The 20,927-nt window shown below is 33.0% G+C and overlaps 2 protein-coding genes across 4 annotated transcripts; both read right to left on the minus strand.

Moving 5' to 3' along the window:
• Positions 1-9,466: 9,466 nt before the first annotated feature.
• Positions 9,467-14,762, minus strand: LOC109815650 (phosphatidylinositol 4-phosphate 5-kinase 5). Of its 2 annotated transcripts, XM_020380414.3 has the most exons (8): positions 13,153-14,757; positions 12,375-12,542; positions 11,961-12,126; positions 11,746-11,862; positions 11,416-11,609; positions 11,019-11,152; positions 10,827-10,899; positions 9,467-10,162 (listed from the first exon to the last, which is right to left on the minus strand). In XM_020380414.3, the coding sequence occupies exons 1-8, from the start codon at positions 14,346-14,348 to the stop codon at positions 9,883-9,885; spliced, it is 2,328 nt and encodes a 775-aa protein (XP_020236003.1). In that variant the 5' UTR covers positions 14,349-14,757; the 3' UTR covers positions 9,467-9,882. The 2 variants fall into 2 exon arrangements, 1 of the variants encoding a protein (XP_020236003.1); XR_003805717.2 differs by lacking the exon at positions 9,467-10,162 and having other exon boundaries at positions 11,019-11,118; positions 13,153-14,762.
• A 2,290-nt stretch (positions 14,763-17,052) lies between these two features.
• On the minus strand, positions 17,053-18,359 carry LOC109815643 (uncharacterized). Of its 2 annotated transcripts, none has more exons than XM_083077257.1 (4): positions 18,071-18,359; positions 17,756-17,877; positions 17,587-17,659; positions 17,053-17,499 (listed from the first exon to the last, which is right to left on the minus strand). In XM_083077257.1, the coding sequence occupies exons 1-4, from the start codon at positions 18,242-18,244 to the stop codon at positions 17,248-17,250; spliced, it is 621 nt and encodes a 206-aa protein (XP_082933383.1). In that variant the 5' UTR covers positions 18,245-18,359; the 3' UTR covers positions 17,053-17,247. The 2 variants fall into 2 exon arrangements, with proteins under 2 accessions (XP_082933383.1, XP_020235994.3); XM_020380405.3 differs by having other exon boundaries at positions 17,756-17,873; positions 18,071-18,205.
• Between the last annotated feature and the right edge of the window lie 2,568 nt (positions 18,360-20,927).

Genomic DNA, 20,927 nt, shown 5'->3' on the forward strand with positions numbered 1-20,927 from the left:
ATTTCAACTATCACACTCTTAAAAAATTTATATATTTTCTTCATTGTTAAATAACTATCTTTTCTAAAAGGATCATTATATCTTTGAATGATATTTCAAATTGGTCTGTAAATAATTATAATATTAATACTTTTTTAATAAAATTGAATCAATTTTTTAATAATTCAGAACAAATTTCGGTCCGTTCGTAAGTATCTAACATTTTTCTTTTTTAAAATATGTTCATAGTGATATGTATTTGTTTGGTTAAAATTTTAAACGTAATAACTTTACGCACTTAAATGAAAAAATGATAAAATAAGTTTCATTCACATTTAATAAACTTAAATGACATAATGGACTGATTTAAAAAAATTTATTACATTTATTATAATTATATTAGTTTAATAAAATTGTCTCAAATAAAAATGTTTGTGAAAATAAAAAAATCTACCGATTTCTTATTATCAGTGAGTTCAGTATAGAGTGATATGGGATGCATCAGATTTTTTTCACCCAAAGACGGTTCCATCGGAGAATCTCTGTCCATCACATAATTTTATTGTTATATTTTCAATTGTTTTTAATTTATTTTATTTTATATAAAAGTATGAGGGTGACGTCACGAGATGCGTGCTGAAGGTAAACTGGGCAACTTCTATTTCCGTTGACAAAATTAAATGCACGGAAATGAAATTTATTAATATCAATACAGTATACTATATTATACTGATACTATTAATTGCTACTAAATTATACAATAAATCTTACTAAATACAACTAAATTAATAATATGAATCTGCACTGTTTTGTTCAAGAAAATGCAATAACTCTCAATATTATGAGATAGAGACGTGTCGTCAAGCATTCGGTGACACTCTGAACAATTTTTTTCAATAGTAAAATTACTTTATTTTTGTAGCATATTTTATAATAATTAATAAATTTAATTAAAATACACGTATTTAATTACATAATCTGACAATAAATATATTAATTTTAAATTTAAATATATTTTTAGTCTAGAATAATTTTTTATTTTATATTTTATAAAAAAAAATCTTTATTTTTTAATTCTGTAAAACTTAAAACCATTTGTTTAATCTCTACTATTAAATTTTATTAAATTTAACTTTGATTTTAGTATAAAAAATAAACATATTTTAATTTTAATCATGTAAAATATTTGGTCTCATATAACTTTTGTGTGCAAATATGTGAGCGTTATTTAAAAAATAGTTAAGCACACATAATTTTTCTTTTAGTGGTATTATAATATTAAAAAAAATGTTTCTTAGTGAATTTGTGAAAAGTAACATAGGATTACGTAGTTAGTTTCCAACCAAATAAAATAATGGAAGTGGATGAAGAACTTATAAAAATGTTTAAAATACCAATAAAAAGGATAATTATGCAAGGCTAAATTTCAAAAATGGGTTTGTGGGGCTAAAGGTAAGTGCATAGAATATTTCCGGTTAATTTATAATTTTAGATAGTTAACTAATGTCATCTGATTTAATTGTTAATATTTTATTAATGGATCAAAAATTTGTTATTTAAAATTAAAATTAAAATTAAATGATTTGGTTAGGAATAAATAAAAAAATGTCAAAATAATAAGTCTACTAGTACAAAATAAGCATTTTACATCGGTTATTTAGGGGTTTTTACGTTAGAGAAACGTCCGACATAAAAGCGGGAGACGTAAATTTTACGTCGTGACACGAAAACCGACGTAAATTTACGTCGGACATGCCAAGGTCCGACGTAAAAAGTCATACAAAATTAAAAAAAAAAAAAAAAAAAAAAAAAAAAAAAAAACAAGTGCAGGAGAACGGCCCGTTCTGCTTGGAGAACGGCCGTTCTGCTTGGAGAACGGTCGTTCTGCTTGGAGAAAGGACCGTTCTGCTTGGAGAACGGCCCGTTCTGCTTGATAAACCCAGGACTGCGTCTCCAAACCCAGAAGGCCTTGTACAAATTTCTGCTCCTGTCTGCAGCCAGATAAACATTACGATACGTTCGAACGGAATAAAGAAAGGAGGGAAGAAGATAAGAAAGGAACCTTCGAACGTAGGAAATGAGCGAAGAACGGGAACGAAATCTGAATGCTCCCAAACAATGGCGTTACGTGTTGGCTGCGAAATCTGAACAAAATCTGAACGAAATTTGGTGAAGAATGGAGAGGCGTTACGTGTTGGCTGCGAAGCAGGGAGAGCGGGAAGGAAATCTGGTGAAGAAGGAGAGGCGCTACGCAACTTAAATTCAAAAATTCAACTTCATTTACGTCGGACAACAAAGGGACCGACGTAAATTCAACAATCTACGTCGGTTGTAGCTGAGGTCCGACGTAGATTGTTTAATTTACGTCGGTCCCTTTGTTGTCCGACGTAAAAAAATTTGCGTTATTTTCAAAAATGCCACCGCGTCGTTTTTACGTCGGATATGTTGTAGTCTGACGTAAAAATATAGACGTAAAAAGCCTCTTTTGCATTAGTGGTCATTCATAAACCTTTTTATCTTATTTTCCAAAGTTGTAAGTATTGATCAATTTAATTCTAATTAATTTCATAAAAAGTCATTCATTTTAGTTATTTTCCATTTTTTATTTTTTATTTTTTATTTTGTGTACTATCCGTACTGCGAAGCCGAGCTCCGAGCTCGGCACCACAGCGCAGGACGACTTCGGACACGCGCTGTGTGACGTCAGCTCGTCATCATAATCAGATCATAACTGATCTCGGGCCCAAGGCCCAACACAACCCTAATTCACACCAAGGTACGTGCATTATTTATACGAGACTCACACTCATACAAACCCTAACTTTAGCATCGGAGTCTCTTTTGCAGGTATCACCCCCATCTTGGAGCATCAACGTACCAGTGAAGGAGACTCACCAATCTTACCTGGCGGATCAGCTCTACAGCAGATTTCCGGTAAGAACATTTGGCGCCTACCGTGGGACCGATCAAGACAGCTCTTATCGGCCACGCTTATGGTATTCACTAGAAGCCATAGCAAACGCGCAACAGACGACGCAAACCACTCAACTACCATGGACAACGAAGCCACATTGAGGAGACTGATCGACCAGGTCGAACAGATGCGGCAGCAACACGACGCCGATCTGCGAAACATGCGTGCCCAGCACAAAACTGACATAGTTGCGATGCGGACCGCCAATGAAGCAGATCTAGCGGCGCTACGCGCTGAAAATGAGCGGATTCGCGCCCAGCTCCCTCGGGGCCCCTCTGATCATCCTCCTAAGGCGAGCAACCTCCACGAGGAAGAAGGGCACTCGGTCTCTCAGCCCCGAACTGCGATTAGGGCACCGACTCCACGACCTGCCACGCATCGGTCTCATGTTCTGACGAACAAATCGGTCCATGAAGTCAGCAAAGCCCCGACTTATGTCACAGGAGGTCAAGCAACCTTCCGCCGTCATCCCTTTGTGGACGGCATCATGGAGACACCACTCCCTCAAGAGTGGAAGCCTCTCCACCTCGATCGGTATGATGGCACGACGGACCCCGATGAGCACGTTGACCTGTATGCGACCCAGGTAAACCTCTACACTAACAATGATGCTATCTTGTGTAGGGTTTTTCGGACCTCGCTCAAAGGGGCCGCACTCAACTGGTATACCCAGCTACCTGCCGAGTCAATTGACAGCTTCGGCACTCTAGTCAGACGATTCACGGCGCAGTATATGCAACGAGTCGACCTCACCTCGTAACGTCGGCTGCTTTGGCCAGCCTCAGACAGGGTGACGACGAACCACTACGTGCGTTCATGGAACGTTTTGTTGGCATCTCTGTGAAGATTCGCAACTTGAATCCCGAGGTCGCCTTACACGCCATGCTCATGGTACTCAAGCCGGGGACCGTTCGTCAACAGCTTGTGCCGAGAAGCCCCTCGCGACATGGATGAGCTTCGTGCTCGTGCTACCGGCTACATCCAGATGGAGGAGCATGTCGAGTTCCGCAAGGCAATTCGCGACAAACCACAAGGAAAGCAAGACCAAGGTCAGGCCACGAACATTTAAAGTTGGCGACCTTGTTTAGCGATTACGGGGAGAAGCAAGAACAGACCCCTCCAAAGGAAAATTTGGAATCTGGAATTCCACCCACCTCAAATTTTATTTCTCTTAACTTGTAAATTCAGGTGATGTACTCTTTTTCCTCCTCGGCCTTTTTTTCCACTAAAGAAAAGGGTTTTTGGCCAAGGAAGGTTTTAACGAGGCACACCTTAGAAATAAAGCAACAAAGCAACTCCATTCCCATACATTTTCGGTATTGGCACATTAACCATGACGACTTGCCAAGGTCGAGTCCGAACCTTGAGACTACATTTTCTTAACCAAGGTCGAGTTGGAACCTTCATATGCCAAGGTCGAGTCCGAACCTTGAGATCATATTTTCTTAACCAAGGTCGAGTTCGAACCTTGAGATCACATTTTCTTAACCAAGGTCGAGTTCGAACCTTGATATGCCCAGGTTGAGTTCGAACCTTGAGACTACATTTTCTTAACCAAGGTCGAGTTTGAACCTTGATATGCCAAGGTCGAGTCCAAACCTTAAGATCACATTTTCTTAACCAAGGTCGAGTTCGAACCTTGATATGCCAAGGTCGAGTCCGAACCTTGAGATCATATTTTCTTAACCAAGTTCGAGTTCGAACCTTGATATGCCAAGGTCGAGTCCGAACCTTGAGATCATATTTTCTTAACCAAGGTCGAGTTCGAACCTTGATATGCCAAGGTCGAGTCCGAACCTTGAGATCATATTTTCTTAACCAAGGTCGAGTTCGAACCTTGATATGCCAAGGTCGAGTCCGAACCTTGAGATCATATTTTCTTAACCAAGGTCGAGTTCGAACCTTGAGACTACATTTTCTTAACCAAGGTCAAGTTCAAACCTTGATATGCCAAGGTCGAGTCCGAACCTTGAGATCACATTTTCTTAACCAAGGTCGAGTTCGAACCTTGATATGCCAAGGTCGAGTCCGAATCTTGAGATCATATTTTCTTAACCAAGGTCGAGTTCGAACCTTGATATGCCAAGGTCGAATCCGAACCTTGAGATCACATTTTCTTAACCAAGGTCGAGTTCAAACCTTGATATGCCAAGGTCGAGTCCAAACCTTGAGATCACATTTTCTTAACCAAGGTCGAGTTCGAACCTTGATATGCCAAGGTCGAGTCCGAACCTTGAGATCATATTTTCTTAACCAAGGTCGAGTTTGAACCTTGATATGCTAAGGTCGAGTCCGAACCTTGAGATCACATTTTCTTAACCAAGGTCGAGTTCGAACCTTGATATGCCAAGGTCGAGTCCGAACCTTGAGATCATATTTTCTTAACCAAGGTCGAGTTCGAACCTTGATACGCTAAGGTCGAGTCCGAACCTTGAGATCACATTTTCTTAACCAAGGTCGAGTTCGAACCTTGATATGCCAAGGTCGAGTCCAAACCTTGAGATCACATTTTCTTAACCAAGGTCGAGCTCGAACCTCCAAACAACAAATTTAGGAGCTCCTTAGAAGCCCCTTCGCTCTTACATCACTCGGTGCTTGGGGGGCAAGTGTACTGGCCAGCCAAGTTGCCGACTTGTCCCTCACCAATCTATTGACTCAATCAAAGGTTTACCAGCCTGACCAAGCAGTAAACTCATCATTGCCGAGTTCCTCAGCTCGGCCATGAAACATGGACATTGGAATACCACATCGACCCAAAGAGGCAATGTCATCAAACAGATAAAAATACAATCTTGTTACCACGCCGCCTGCACGTTCTCGAGAACGAGGCGACAGTTGCAACACATGGCATCTTGACAGGAAAGCATACGCGAAAGGTCACTGCTCCCTGACGAGCTCGGTCTTAACTCATCGACCTACGGTCTTCGGAGCTCGGGGGGCTAGTGTACTATCCGTACTGCGAAGCCGAGCTCCGAGCTCGGCACCACAGCGCAGGACGACCTCGGACACGCGCTGTGTGACGTCAGCTCGTCATCCTAATCAGATCATAACTGATCTCGGGCCCAAGGCCCAACACAACTCTAATTCACACCAAGGTACGTGCATTATTTATACGAGACTCACACTCATACAAACCCTAACTTTAGCATCGGAGTCTCTTTTGCATGTACTACCCCCATCTTGAAACATTAACGTACCAGTGAATGAGACTCACCGATCTTACCTGGCGGATCAGCTCTACAGCAGATTTCCGGTAAAAACATTTTGTTTTACATCAAAAATAACTAAAACAAATACTCTTTTATAAAGTTAAGGATAAAATGAAGAGAGAGAAAAAAAAAAATAAATAAATATATATATATATATATAATTAAAAACTAAAATGTTCTATGCTTTTAATAATAACATGGGGTAAAATGAGAATTTAGTGATATAAAATATCTAAATATTATTTTAATGAAAAGTGATATTAGAGCTTATTTATATTAGAGGATTATCACTGCTTCTTTTAGAATCACTTTTGACTAGAATCAGATGCAAAGTGAAATAATGTTTTTTTTTTTTCCAAAAGTGATTTCCATCCAGGCAAGTTATTTTAAACACTTCCATGGCATCCACATTTCTTGCCAAACAAACATAGCAAATCCAAGTATCTTGACTTTTGTTGAGCTAATTAGGATGCTTTCCAATTAAATACAAAATAAGTGACTATGATAATTATAAATTAATACAAACAGAATACATTATATTTTGTCAAAAAAGAATACAAATCGTATGATGAATTCATCAATGAAACCAAAGCTTAGTGCCTATAGATTTTATTATTAGTTTACTCCACAACCCAAGCATGAATCAAAACTTTATTTGGGCTTTATTTCAGTTCCACTTGATCCATATTAATATAAGGTTAGAATAACTTTCTGACTACGGTTTTACACGAACAGCCACATCAAGAAAATACACTTTTTTTTTTTTATGTATAATTCATTATTCTGTGTTCGTTTTCAATTTTGAATATATAATCTTTCTTGATAGTTTATTATATTCATTTAAATCATTATAGGTTACAGTATGGTAGTAAAGATAAAAATACACTTTTTTTATATTTTAATTTTACATATCAAATATTAAGAAATTATTTTATTTTATTTTATTTTATTTTATCCGCTCATGACAATCTACCTGAGTAATGAACACTGAACATGCTATGGCTTCGATCTTGTGTATTGATAACACAAATTTGAAAAGAGTGGCTTTTCTAGCATCCTAAGGTGAATTGATGATTTGTCCTTTTGTTCTATTAGAACACTATACATGCCGACCTATCCTTTTCAAGTTTCTGGGAGTGACCCTTTATTGGCTTTTGCTAATATCCTATAAAACTGAACTGATTCATCATCACTTCATCAGCTTCCTATTCCACCGTTTCACCTTTAATTTATCTGATCCACACACTTCAAAGATATCCCGTCAACACACACCCCCAAAATTAATATGAATTGCATGGAAAAAGAAATATGAAATATCTTGAATTATCTAGAATATGAAAATCTAATCTCTAAAATATACTATGAATATGGGGTTGATGATCCAAGTGGTTAAAGATTTAGAGTTAATAATTCTCGCTTTTCTTTTATAATTAGGAGTTAGATTTTTTTTCTACTGAAATCTTGTTTGATAAACAACTCTTTTGAGAGATCTAGCGGCATAAAAAGATTTTGTTAGAAATAATTAGAAAATAGTGTTGGGAGATGAAGGGTTGTGAGTTACTATATTAAACCTCTATTTGGTACTATTTACTGAAATTAAAAAAAAAAATCACTTATGTACTATTTGTGTAAATTTTTTTTACACTAATAATTAATCATATCTTTTAATAGTATCATGTCAGTTATCTATTTAATGAAATAAAAATAAAATAATTTAATTTAAATAATATGATTAGTTGTTATTGTAAAAAATGGATGATTAACTAAAAGAAACTGAGGAATTAGAATAAATGGTTAAATATCAAGAAAAAAAAAACTTGTAAGACATATGAAAGAATTTCAGTTGAAAGAGAGTCAAAATGTCACGAAAATGAAGAGAGAGAGGGAATATTTTATTTCTTTCAAAATATATATAATCCTAAAGTTCTAAGATCAACTCTAGCATGGAGAGCTTATTCAAATTTTTTAAACAATACAATGGTGTTTTTCAATTTTCAGCGATGAAGTTGTCTGCCACAAGTAAGCAATGTTGCTTAAATAAGCAATTGTAATGAATAAAAAACAAGTTACAAAGACAACGAAAGTTGATGTACCCAGGGAATTATATATGAGAGGAAAGAGAAACATCACAAAGAAAGAAAGATTAAGAACATGTGACTTGCAGGAAATATAAAATTAAGTTAGGAAATCAAATAAAAAAAACAGTATGGAAGCAAAATTGTGTAAATGTTACTAAAATTTACATGGCATAATGGGTCCAAAAAAGAAGCTAAAAAAACTCATTTTAAGCTACTAAACATTATAGATGCTCTAAAATTCATCTCACCTTTCACTTATTTTCATACATTTTATTTTTATTTTTTTTTAATTTTCATTCAACTAATTTATTTATCAAAATCATTAAGATCAATCTAACAGTAAAATATAAGATGTGTATAAAATTTCAAGTTTAAATCATGTTATTGTAATTGTAATTTTTACTAATAAAATATTTCTCTCTTATAAAATACAAACTAAAAGATAATAATCTTGTTTAAGGGTTGTTATTTGTTCTTATGTAATCATTTGAAAGATTTTTGACATTCAATGCTATTGAAAAGTTATGTGATGATTATACGTTGCTCTACTATAAATAGAGTACTAATTCATATAGTTTATGTGACAAAATAATACACTATCTTCTACTCTTAATAATCTCTTTTCTATTTTAATAATAAAATTGCTTGTAATTTAGATCTAAAAAATTAGTTTTAGATAAATTTTTACCACAATTCTAACATGTCATTAGCCCAATATTTTTCCTCTCTTTCCACCTTCTAAAACATCAAATATTATATCCCCTTAAAGTAGGATAATTTATAAACTAAAATATGATTGCATTAGAAATGTGTGACTCTTTCAATGCAATTTATTTACAACTAATTTATTGTTTTAATAAGAAAGTATAATTATTTTTCATCGGTCTCGCAACTTCATATTTAAATTAAAAATCAAATTATAATTTTTAAATAAAAAATATAAGTGTTGAACACCAGAACTAACGATCGAATAAATTTATTAAAATATGCTATAAAAAATGAAAGAAAAATAAAATAAATTATTTTTTTCTCATTTCCTATCAAAAGTTAAGGTAATAATAAAATTGTTTATAATTTAACAAAAAAAAAATATTCATTTTACCTTCTTAAAAGTGCGTTCATGAGAAGTTGCATGTAATTGAGAACTCAGCAACAAATTCTGCTTATTATATTCAATGAAATAACCGATAGCATCAAAGAGGAGGAGAAAATTGAAATAGTAAACATATACAATGATCTATTTCCATTCACTTATGTACATCTCAATCAGATACAAAAATTTGGAATTCTCTGTCACCCTTCTCCATCTCTTAGAAAAGAATTACCAAAAAAGGATACAATATTATATTCTAGCAAGTGTGCACAAGATGCACATACATAGTCGCTCTTGCTTTCAACATTTTCAATGATGTGTTCAGTGTTCATGTATACTATTTATACTGTACGTTTGTACTATACAAGGAATGAAGGAAATTAAGAACGTACAATAAACAATAGGTTTGAATTAGTACCCCAATTCATGTGGATCAAAATTAAGGCTAGGAGGGGTGTAACTTGCAACAACCCAACACTGCCATTTTTGCATTGGATATTTATAACCATGTTGTATCCAAATGAGAAAATGCAAAATCATGTATACTTTTCAAGAATCTTCAGTGAATATTTTAAATATGAAATCACGAAAACGCCTTGAGTATTGTATAGGATCCACAGCTGATATTGAGGTCGGGTCATATTGAATGGATTTGTAGGCATGCTCAAGCTTCTTGCTAATGTCATAGTCTTGAAGTATGTCAATGATACCAAAAGTCAACACAACATTGTAGAACTCTCCAATTGGTTCTCCTACAAGTTGTAATTCGCAACCACTTTTTCTCACTGTCCTTTCAATCCTTGCTGGCATATTCATACCCAATTTGACACTGCAGATACCCAAATAACCATATTAAGCTTTGAGCTTTTCATCACTGAATGATGGGTTATGTATGCTTTCACATAGACATGGAAAGCACCATTAGATAAAACCTAACTACATTACTTGAAAACTTTATAAACCACATTTCTTACTAACTACAAATTAAATCAAAATATAATACATCAACTGAAAAGAAATAATGTGCAATATTGGGGGAGAGTGGGGGAGGGGGAGGACGTGCTTAATATGAAAGGATAATGCTAAGTAAAGAAAACAAATTGAAGCACGCAGACAAAATTCTAAGCTACCCTGCCACTAGTCTAGTTAATTGTATTAGAATTGCAACAGAGACTAGAAAAATGGGACTGAGCCAAAGAGAGTAACATGTATTTATGGGACAAGTGAAGCTTCTCCTCTAACATTAACACAACAAGAAACTAATGACAGATCTAACTGTATAGCTAACTACACGGCTAATTTGCTAACTGTATGATACGATCCAATATACATACTATCGAGTTACTAAAGGTAATGTTCCTTCATTGAATGTTGATCTGTGCAGTCTAGTTTATTATGGTATTTGTACTTATTTTTAAAGTTAAGCAGCATAAAGTTGTGCAAATCTAATTGTATACTATGTATGCTAAAACAACTTTTAACAGACATCTCACCTTGAAGGTTTAGGAGGAAGTTGATCGGTGTCTTCGCTTGAAGTTTGGGGAGTTTCTTCATTTTCTGAATCAACTGGAATTGGAAAACAAAAAGGTTCTTATTGGGTTGTCACTTGTCAAAGCACAACACAGACACACATATTTAAGCATTGAATTTATAGAATAGATCATATTATAGGGAAAGAAAATTACCAGTAGCAGGAGCTCCTGATTGTAAAGGAATAACTTCCCCATCTGGCGATATATCTTTGAAATGAATGCCCACTAGCAAACTATAGTCCATAATTCCCTCCTGTTCCAGAAGCTCACAGTCCCTATCAATTTGACTGGAGAACAAATATATGCTTTACATACTTAGTTTAATTTGACATAAGACAGTGAATTAAAACCGCAAAACTTATTTTGATTCTTAATTGTTTAACTTATTAGTTATTCAAAATTATAACCAATCATTAGAAAATCAAGGGAGTTAATTTTAACTTCATTACTTGTCATACTACATGTATTTCAAAACTTACAATTGTGGTCAAATTTAGCTTTAAAATATAAAATTAAAAATTAAAAATTATGGTCTCAAAATCATTATCACCTGCAAAAGTCTTGAAACCGGGGCTTCTCCAGTCGAAATATAAAATTAAGATCAAGATCTTTAAGTATGGTGGTTTCACTAATCTCAGTCTCAGGCTTATCTGAGGTGCGTCCAAGTGAAGAACCCTTCAAATCGTAGCGTCTATGGGTGATATACTGAGAACGAAAGAGGTTTCCCATTATGATAAACCGAACCTGGAAAACCAAACATATTATGAAGCTTATTATAGAAATTTTTATTTTCCTAAAATAATAAAAATAGTTAATGCCAAAAAATTTGAAGTTTCTACAACATAAAATATTGTATTGACACTCACGATAGGAAATGTACCTTCCTCTGAATAGGTCCATTTAACTTTACACAATGCAAGCCATAATACTTTGTCAAAAGAGTATTTTCGTGGTCTCGAAAATTATTGTAATAGGCCGGAAGCATTCTCAATAGAACCTGCAAGACAAATCAAGCAAGGCTAAATATTTTAAGAATCATGTCATGTCATGGTTCCTAAGAAATTTCAAATATGGCTAGATAAGCCTAGAACTCACTTTCACTTCAGCTTTCTTCATCGTCTTAATCATATAACGGTCGTCATTGGTCAAGTAAAAGAAGCTGCCACTTTTTCCTGGAGAAGAAAGTTCTCGAAGGGCCGCACTTCCACATAGGGATAACATGTAATCAGCTGGGTCCACCTTAAATAGCTTCCTAAGAGCTCTAAAGACAGAGAGCAACGTATGAGTTGAAGAAAATGCTACTTGGCTAAGAGTTTCTTTTTTTTAGTAGCATGTTAAAATTGAACTAATACTCATAATTATTTGTTTATGAAAGGAGGAACCACAGACAACTCGATGACAAAATAAAATTTCATGCATAAGTAATAAATATATTTGTGTAATGACTAGTATAATATGCACAGATTAACTAACAAGAACAACCAATTAAGTATTAATAATAGGGCTCACCTAAAAACTACCGGGCAATAGTCCTTCCACTTAAAGTCACACGATGGATGTGGTGGAGTATATTTGGACCCTTCGGGTGGAAATCTTGTCCACACTTTCTCCTTGGGATCAAAAGCTGAAGGCTTCAGATCAAGGGATGCTGTGGGAGCAGGCCTTGCAACAGAATGCCTATGAAGTTCAAGAAATTAATTAATTATAAAATGTGAAATATTATAAAGTTAAAGACGAGTAAAAAGAAAGCAATCAGCGAGGCTAAAATTACGGAAAAATAAAACACAACAGCTGCATAACATGTCAAATTGCATATGCAGAAAATATAGAATTGTTAATTTATATTATAGGGGTGAAGTTATATGAAGGAAATAAATTTATTTTTAAAGTAAACAACAGAATGAACCATGGACGCCATTTTTCCTCTCTGCTTAGACATGGCTGGCACTTAAGATGCTATATCATTCATTGACATAATATAATTAAGAGATAATGGAATGCTACTTTGGCAGGAAAGAAGATGGAAGTAAACATGGAGCAGGAAATAAAGTAAGTTATAGTTAACACTGACTCTTACTAATGAGGCATGCAACGCGTAAATTCTTACTAGGGAAGTGAAATTCTAATTATAACCGGAAAACAATACTATGTGAGTGTTTGATGCAGAAGCAAGCCTGGGTAGCTTAAACCACGTCTTGAAGCTATACCAAACAAGCACCAAGAGAAACATCTAAGTTTTGTCCTTTTAACATGGTTGGGAATTTTGAGAAAGGCATCCAACACACACCTGATTCCCAGCTGCAAATTGAGCATGAGCTCATAATTCTTGTGTCCTTTGTTAATAGTCTCACCCTGCCTCTTTGCTTTCTTAGGTGCTTTGAGAGGCAGAAGCTGACCCTGGGTTTCAGCAGCAGCAGCATCATCCACACGCGAAGCCATCAAATCCTCATCAAGATCACTCACCCTAGATGGAGTTCTAGCACCACTTGCATCACTCTCTCCACCATCCCACCTCTCCAACCCAATACTGACCCTTCCATCCACCGACATCCTCCTATTCCTGGCATTCTCCCCTGCCTTGGTAGACCTCCAAACCGAGAGCCTCTTATTTGAAGGCATACCCTGAGCCTTCTCCCCAGGGCACACCACGTAACCACTCAACTCACTATACAACTCTTGAGGATCCCATTCCTTATGATTCTCCTCCCCCTCTTCCTCAATTGGATTTGGATGGTATGTCCCACTCGGATCCTTACCATCTTTGCTGAAAGTCCCCTCATAGAAACTCCCATCAGGCCACTTGAATGTCCCATTCCCCTTTGGCAAACCATCTTCCCAAAACCCTTCAAACACTTTCCCATTAGCCCAAACAAATTTCCCTTTGCCCCATATACTCCCATTCCTCCACTCCCCCACGTAATGACTCTCATCCTGCCACTCATACCTCCCCTCCCCATCTTGCAAATCCCTCCTCCACTCCCCATCATACCAATCCCCATTCACATAACTCTTGAAACCATGACCATGTTTCAAGTTCATCACCCACTGCCCCTTGTAAGTCTCGCCGTTAGACCCTGTGTATGTCCCTGTCCCATCCATGTAACCACCCTTGAACTCTCCCTCATACGTGGCCCCTGAAGGCCAACTGAACCTACCCTTTCCCTTCGTTTTCCCTTTAAACCAATCTCCAACGTACATGCACCCATCGGTCCAAAGATATTTCCCTAACCCATGTGGGAAGTTATTCGCCCATTCACCAGTATAGTAATCCCCGTTTGACAGAACCTTCTCTTCAATGTACACTTCAAACGCCTCGTTCCAACTCTCGTCCTCCTCATTATCATCATTGTTATCTTCTTCATCCGTAACATGTGCCAAAGATATCGTCCCGAATATGCTGTTGGCACGCTTCTTGGCAACTGCATGTGTCTTTCTCATCGTTGCCTCCCATGCCTTCATAACACCGCTGTCTTTCCCAATCATTTTGCTCACATTTGGTTATGAATAATAATCACGGAAACCCCACGTGAAGAAATAATGGTTAAGTTTTATCTATGCATCCTGGGAAAACATGTAATAATTTGTGTGACGTGCGAAGGAGGGGATCGTGTTGCCTCTGATGAACCAAAACCGAGTCTGATGTTGTGGCAGGCTTTTTTGTTTCTTGGCATGTTAATTTCCAAAGAGTTCGGGGACATGTTGATGATGTTACAGGAGATGCACGTACGATGCCCGTCAAACTGTGTCAAACTACCGACAGCTGTCACTTGCAAAGTAAGGTAGAGGACCTATCCTTAATTTGGTGCACGTGCCGGGTGATTCATTATTCATGAGGGTGTGTTATGATATTTTTGAATCGGACCTTGAAAAGTTCATGCTCCTGGGGCTCACATCTCCTACAACCTCTAAGAGCCATCACATATGGAGACTGTGCTAAAATCAAGGTGTTTCCATGCTATTCTTGGGCCATTTTCCCATTTTCTGTTTTTTTAAGTGCGCAATCACTGTCTAACCATTGGTATTTGATTGTCTTGATATGAAAGAATAGCGATTGCCAACGATTCCTTTCTTTTTCTTTTTTTTTTTCTTTTTTTTTACAGTTACAATCTATATAGACAGTAAGTAGATAGTAACATCAAATTTCAATTTTGTTTCATTCATAGTATATGATATATAGTTGATTGAGTTGCAACTTCAAGTGTACATGACTTGTCCTTGAGAGCGTGCGAAATATTTTATTTCACCCCCCCTTCTTTAACAAATAATGTTTTAAAACTCCCTAAATATATTGTATGCTTTTAAAATGTCCATAATCAGCCAAGGTTGTGTATATAAATGTTTCTTTAATCAAGGACTTTAATTTGATATTTGACTTGATATAGAGTTGCAATAAAAAATTCTACTTTATTTATATAAGAGTCGATTTTGTGAAAAAAAAAAGTTATATTTTTTTTATCAAACCAAAAAAAATCCAAAATCACCATTTACATTTTATATTTAAGACGTATTTAAATAAATTTCTCCTGAATTATTTATAGTAGGAAAAATTAATAAAAAATCAAAATCAAAATAATATTCTCCATAATTTAGAACTAGTAAGTTAAAAAATAAGGTTGTGAAAAAGTTAATTTATGCATGTTTAAAAAAATAATTATTTTATTTTATTTTATTTTTTAAAAGTGTCTTCGGATAAATTTATCATAGAAGACCCTTCATACCTTTTCATTGTTTGACAACTTTAGTGTGAGAAATTTGCAGCGAAAACTATATAAAAATGGTGAGATCCATACAAAATGAAAAAGTAGTTACCGTTGATAAAACTCATAAAAGTATATGCTCTAACATGTCCCATTTGAGTTATTCTTCAACCATGAATACTTATTATTAGATTTGCATGTTCTTTGAGTTGCTATTTAAGATGCTATAGACGACATTATATATTTTATGACTTATGCATATAAGACAGTCAACATATATGAAATATAATTTATTAACTTTTTCTTTTGGTTAATATATAAGTCATTAAGCTAATTTTAGTGAATATTTTTTTAAAGATAAGGAGATGGTGCCGTAGTTTAAGAAAGGAAAAAGTCTTTAAACTCAGAATTCTTTATAGAAATGAATTTACGAGTACCTCATCCCAAGGAGACAAACAGAGAGAGAGAGAGAAATAAAATCCAAATTTACTTGACAATGTGAAACGCACGCTATCATCATTCTAAATTAATCCCTTTATTTTGTGGCTTATTAAGGATATCTGCTAACCATTGTATATTAAAATTTAATTTTTAATTTAATATAAATGTAATTTTATATATATATATATATAAGATATATAATAAAAGAAAACAGTTAAGAGACACACTGTACAAATTTCAAACTAATTTAAAATTAATGCACTTATAAGTAACATCAATTAACTATAAGAAAATAAAGATTATAGAGAAGAAAAAAATGATATAAAATTTTTCATATATATTTTTTTTATAATAATATATATATATATATATATATATATATATATATATATATATATAAATTACTAACAAGTCAAGTCAGACTCAATTCTCTTAAATAAGATTTTGAGTTTAAATTATACATATTCATTGGTGTTGAAATTAGTATTCATATTAATAATATAATTATTATTATTATTATTATTATTATTATTATTATTTGTGTGTGGAGGGAGAGAGGGGTTAATTAAATTAAATTAATAATTAGATCTAAAATGAAATCCAATCTAATTTAACTTAGATTTTTATTTTCAGTTTCTTTGACTTTTGCTTTTTTTTACAACTTAATTTATTTTAACATTTTGTTTTTATTATTGGAGTTTTCTTGTTGGCTAATAAAATAATGAAACAAGTGAAAAATAATCTTTACCTAAAAAATTAATTTTATAAAATTAAATTAGACTCAATTCTATTTTCTTAAAATGATATTAGATTTTGTTATAACAATTATTGTTATATTTATGGTGCCATGCCTGCCTGTCTGTCTATGACGCTTGAAATCTCTAACAGGTTACAACGGTTGGACTAAATTTCACTTTGTTGATATTCTTGATATTTATGTTGGCAACATCAACATGTGATAAATACAAGACAGAAGCTTGTGGATCTGTTTGCCATTTAACGTGAAATGAGTAAAAACTAAAAAGGCCTCTAAACATGCAGCAAATGAATTCAATCTACGAACATTTCTGTTGATTTATTAAAAAAATGATCCCTTCAGGTAAGAGTAGCCATGGAACCGTTAATTCCGGTACTTGAGACATGATATGTATGTATCATAAGGTGAGCATGATATATATCCAACTCCAAGTGATAAATTGATACATAGATATACTAGAGTGAAGCAACAGATTATTATGATAACATCAAATCTTGTTAAGAGCAGCAAGTGTGAAAACCGTTACAGAAGTGACACCCGGAATGAAAACCTCATCAGGCACTGCTTGTGGCATCACTCTCTGCTTTATCAACAAAGCTGTCAATGGAACACCAAATATGTATAATACTAGTTCCTTTGCTCCTATACCAGTGAATCCTGATTTCTTCACCAAATTCTTCATAATATCTTGGAATTCTGCTTTTGTCAGTGCCTTGTCTTTCTTCTTTCCATGACGCTTCTGCATATATATGCCATACTATTAATTATACACAACCTAAACTGCTACTACTCTATTACTTTATAAACTTCAAAGATATATATATACCTCAAACTCATCCTTAAGATCATCGGCCTCTGGAAGTTTGATCTGCGTGTTTCCGAGCCTTTCATTCAGTTTCCTGACAAGTTGTCACACAAAAAACCGTGTCACTTTATGTATGCTAACTAATTAATTATAAATTAAGCAAAATTTTGATATGAAAATGGTTAAGTACTCGATTATCTCGCATACTAATCGGTAGAATTCAAGGAAGTTTTGGGCGTTTTTGACTTTGCTTTCATAGAATTCCTCTATAATGGGGCCAAGTTCTTTCTGCTTTTTTTCGTCAATTCCTGTCTCAAATTTTCAGAAAAAGAGGAATGATGATTATATAAGTAACAACTCAATTGGTAGTATAATTAATTGTTGCAAGAAACATATACACAACAGAAACATGAGACAAAACAAGAAACAGCAAATTAATGCATGGGAGAAATATGATATAAGTGACGATGAAGAAGAATATGAGAGAGAAAATTAGATGAGGAACCATGTGCAAGCTTCTGCAGAGAAAGGCCAGCGCCCATATTTTTGGTTCTTTGGGTTTGATGAGCCTTGTGGCAATGAGGTTGATGGCAGTGGTATAAATAAACAAAATTGCATGAACTCTGTGCAGAATAAAAAGCTGCAATAAAACTTGCTTGGTGGGCAGAGAACATTGCATCTCTTAGGTTATAAGCAACCTTATTGTATGTATAACCTAGGACGGGAGAGATACAATAGGCAAATTTATTACCCAAGAAATGAATCTTATTATTCATTCAATATTGTTCTTGACTTGTTGCTCTTATCAATATTAACAAATAGATTATGACTTAAGGGCTCAAACCAAAATTTCAATCAGAGACAGCCATATCGAATATTGTTCTTCACAAGTAATATTATCGTTTTTCTTGGGTGTCAAATATAAAGGAAAAACGTTAATTTGTGAAATTAATATTTTAAACTTAATTGATTATAAAAATATTTATCAGTACTTTAATATAAAATGTATATTAGAATTAAAAAAATCAAAATTCCAATATTCATCTAGGAAAGTTGAATTTGACATTTTGTCTATATTTTGACTTAAATTTATTAATAATTGATTTTATATTAATGATACCTTCCTTTTTTAGTATAAACTAAAGATATTATTTGTAGGAAGTAATTTTGCTGATCGAGTCAAATATGGACTACCTTACGGACAATAAAATTATTCCTTTGTTTAAAAGATATCTTTTTTATGTAAACAAATTCATCATTCTCATTTTATTTCGGGATGAATATTTTTGGAGAAGTCATAAATTAAAGAAGAATAAACATTTAGTGAAAATATCTAAGTAGAACAATAGCGTTACTCACTTCGTCTATTTCATTATGGGCCAATAAATTTTTGAACTAAGTTGGGCCAGCTTCTTTAGATGCAAGCTTTAAATTTGGTTCATGATATATACACTTCATTTTTTCTATAAGTACACCTCCTTTAAAAAAAATTAATTTTTTATAATATTTCTAATTTTTTTTAAAATTTTTTAATTTTACATCCACAACATTTAATTTTAATACTTTTTTTTCACACATCATTCCTCTTTTTTTCAATTTTTACATACACCTCCCTTTACCTTTTTTTCACCCCACCTATTTTGATAGCATGTGAAAACTAAAAAAAAAAAAAAAGTGTGTGAAATAAAAAAAAGAAAGTAAAAAATTAAAATTTGGAAGTGTAAAATTTAAAAAATTAAAAAAATTATAATATTTTATAATCTTTTTCAAAAAAAATAAAGGAAGTGTACTTATAAAAAAAAAAGAGGTATATATATCATGAGCCTTAAATTTTTCTAAAGGTTTTGCCTTTTGGAACTCCCCTTTTTAGTTTGTACTACTGTTATACGCGTCTTTTTTGTATTTTTTTTTGGTAACTTTTAAATAATATTTATCCTCTGAAAATTAATTTTCAAAGTATATCCAAGGGGGTTTTTCAAGTTTCAACTCTTATTCCAAGGAATAATATTTCCAAGAATATAACGATGGAAATGATATTGCTAGATATTTTTAAAAAATATATGTTTGGTTAATAATAAAAATATTTTTATGAAAGTGATTGTAAGAAAGTTAAATGAATAAAAAAATTAATAACCACGTCAAAGAAATTAACATGTTCATCTCTTTCATTAAGAATAAAAGTATAAGAATAATGTGGAAGTTATTCCATTATCTAAAATGTTATTTACTTAAGAAAACAACTTATAACCCCGTAATAAACATGAAAAAAAAAACAATCTCTATCAATATATATTTTTCACAGTATTTTAAAATAACTCGAAACAAACCCATTTTAAAATATATTATATGAAAGAAACTAAATCTTAAAATTTAATATATTTTAAAAAACTAAATTGAATTTTTGGTATACAAAAATAACAAATATACATTCTTGGTCCTTCAATTTTTATTTTTACAATTTTAATCTCTTAATTTTATAAAAAAAATTACAATTTTAGTCTCCTTATTAAATATTTATTTTTTAATCGTTAAAATTTTAATATTCAAAAGGGAAAGTTGGCATAATGTTGATATTCTGACAAGTATACCAAATTTGTTATACTATATTTGAATTACAGGTTGTCATATGCATAGAGACTTGTCAAATATTTTTATAATTTTTATTATTCTAATTAAAATTTGTGAAAGAAATATTTACTATTATACATAAGTTTGTTGTTTTTTAATTTAATTTTAAACTCATGCAATATAAAAACACATATATAAAGTTTAAAAAGATAATAATGAAAATGACCGTTGAGATTGAATTTCATCAATCATATTCCTGTGCGCTCCTAAGATTCTCTATACATGACTCTTATCACTTAGTGTTATTGAATTTTTAAAATCATTCTAAATGAATTTTGTCTTTAAAAGTTCTAAGGATCTTAGTTTAATAATTAATTTTTTAGTTCACCAAACTAGATTCTTTGCATTAAACTCAATGAATTTGATCAACTAGCAACTTTAAATTTATTCCTAACATTTAGAATCATTAGGTGATTTGATTCAAATTAGATTTTGAAATTATTTTCAATCAAAATCAAAATCTTGAATCAAAATATGAGTGACCAATTTACCTTAAGCATGAAGTACAAAATTAAATTACTTATAAGTGTATCTAGACTTATTATGTTCAAGAACTCATGTTCTACATCAAATTTCAACTATTAAATAGTTGGATTTAAAGTTCTTAATACATACATCAAGTCTTCAAATTTATAAAAAATTTGAAAATCATTTGATACTTTGTTTCGTTAATTCAAATTGACAAATAATCATAAAATCATTTTATATATTTATTTGAATTAATGAAACAATGT

The sequence above is a fragment of the Cajanus cajan genome, chromosome 6 (genome assembly GCF_000230855.2).
Source record: "Cajanus cajan strain Asha chromosome 6, NIPB_CcT2T_4, whole genome shotgun sequence".
In the NCBI taxonomy this organism is placed as follows: Eukaryota; Viridiplantae; Streptophyta; class Magnoliopsida; order Fabales; family Fabaceae; genus Cajanus; species Cajanus cajan.

What these genes read in the sequence shown, in the direction of transcription:
- LOC109815650 (XM_020380414.3), bottom strand. Translation starts at nt 14,348, where the DNA reads ATGATTGGGAAAGACAGCGGTGTTATGAAGGCATGGGAGGCAACGATG. An exon ending in AATTTGCAGCTGGGAATCAG is followed by an intron (nt 12,543 to 13,152) that starts GTGTGTGTTGGA and finishes TGAACTTCATAG; the next exon opens with GCATTCTGTTGCAAGGCCTG. An exon ending in TATTGCCCGGTAGTTTTTAG is followed by an intron (nt 12,127 to 12,374) that starts GTGAGCCCTATT and finishes CTCTGTCTTTAG; the next exon opens with AGCTCTTAGGAAGCTATTTA.
- LOC109815643 (XM_083077257.1), bottom strand. Translation starts at nt 18,244, where the DNA reads ATGCAATGTTCTCTGCCCACCAAGCAAGTTTTATTGCAGCTTTTTATT. An exon ending in TTAGTATGCGAGATAATCGA is followed by an intron (nt 17,660 to 17,755) that starts GTACTTAACCAT and finishes ACAACTTGTCAG; the next exon opens with GAAACTGAATGAAAGGCTCG. An exon ending in ATCTTAAGGATGAGTTTGAG is followed by an intron (nt 17,500 to 17,586) that starts GTATATATATAT and finishes ATATATATGCAG; the next exon opens with AAGCGTCATGGAAAGAAGAA.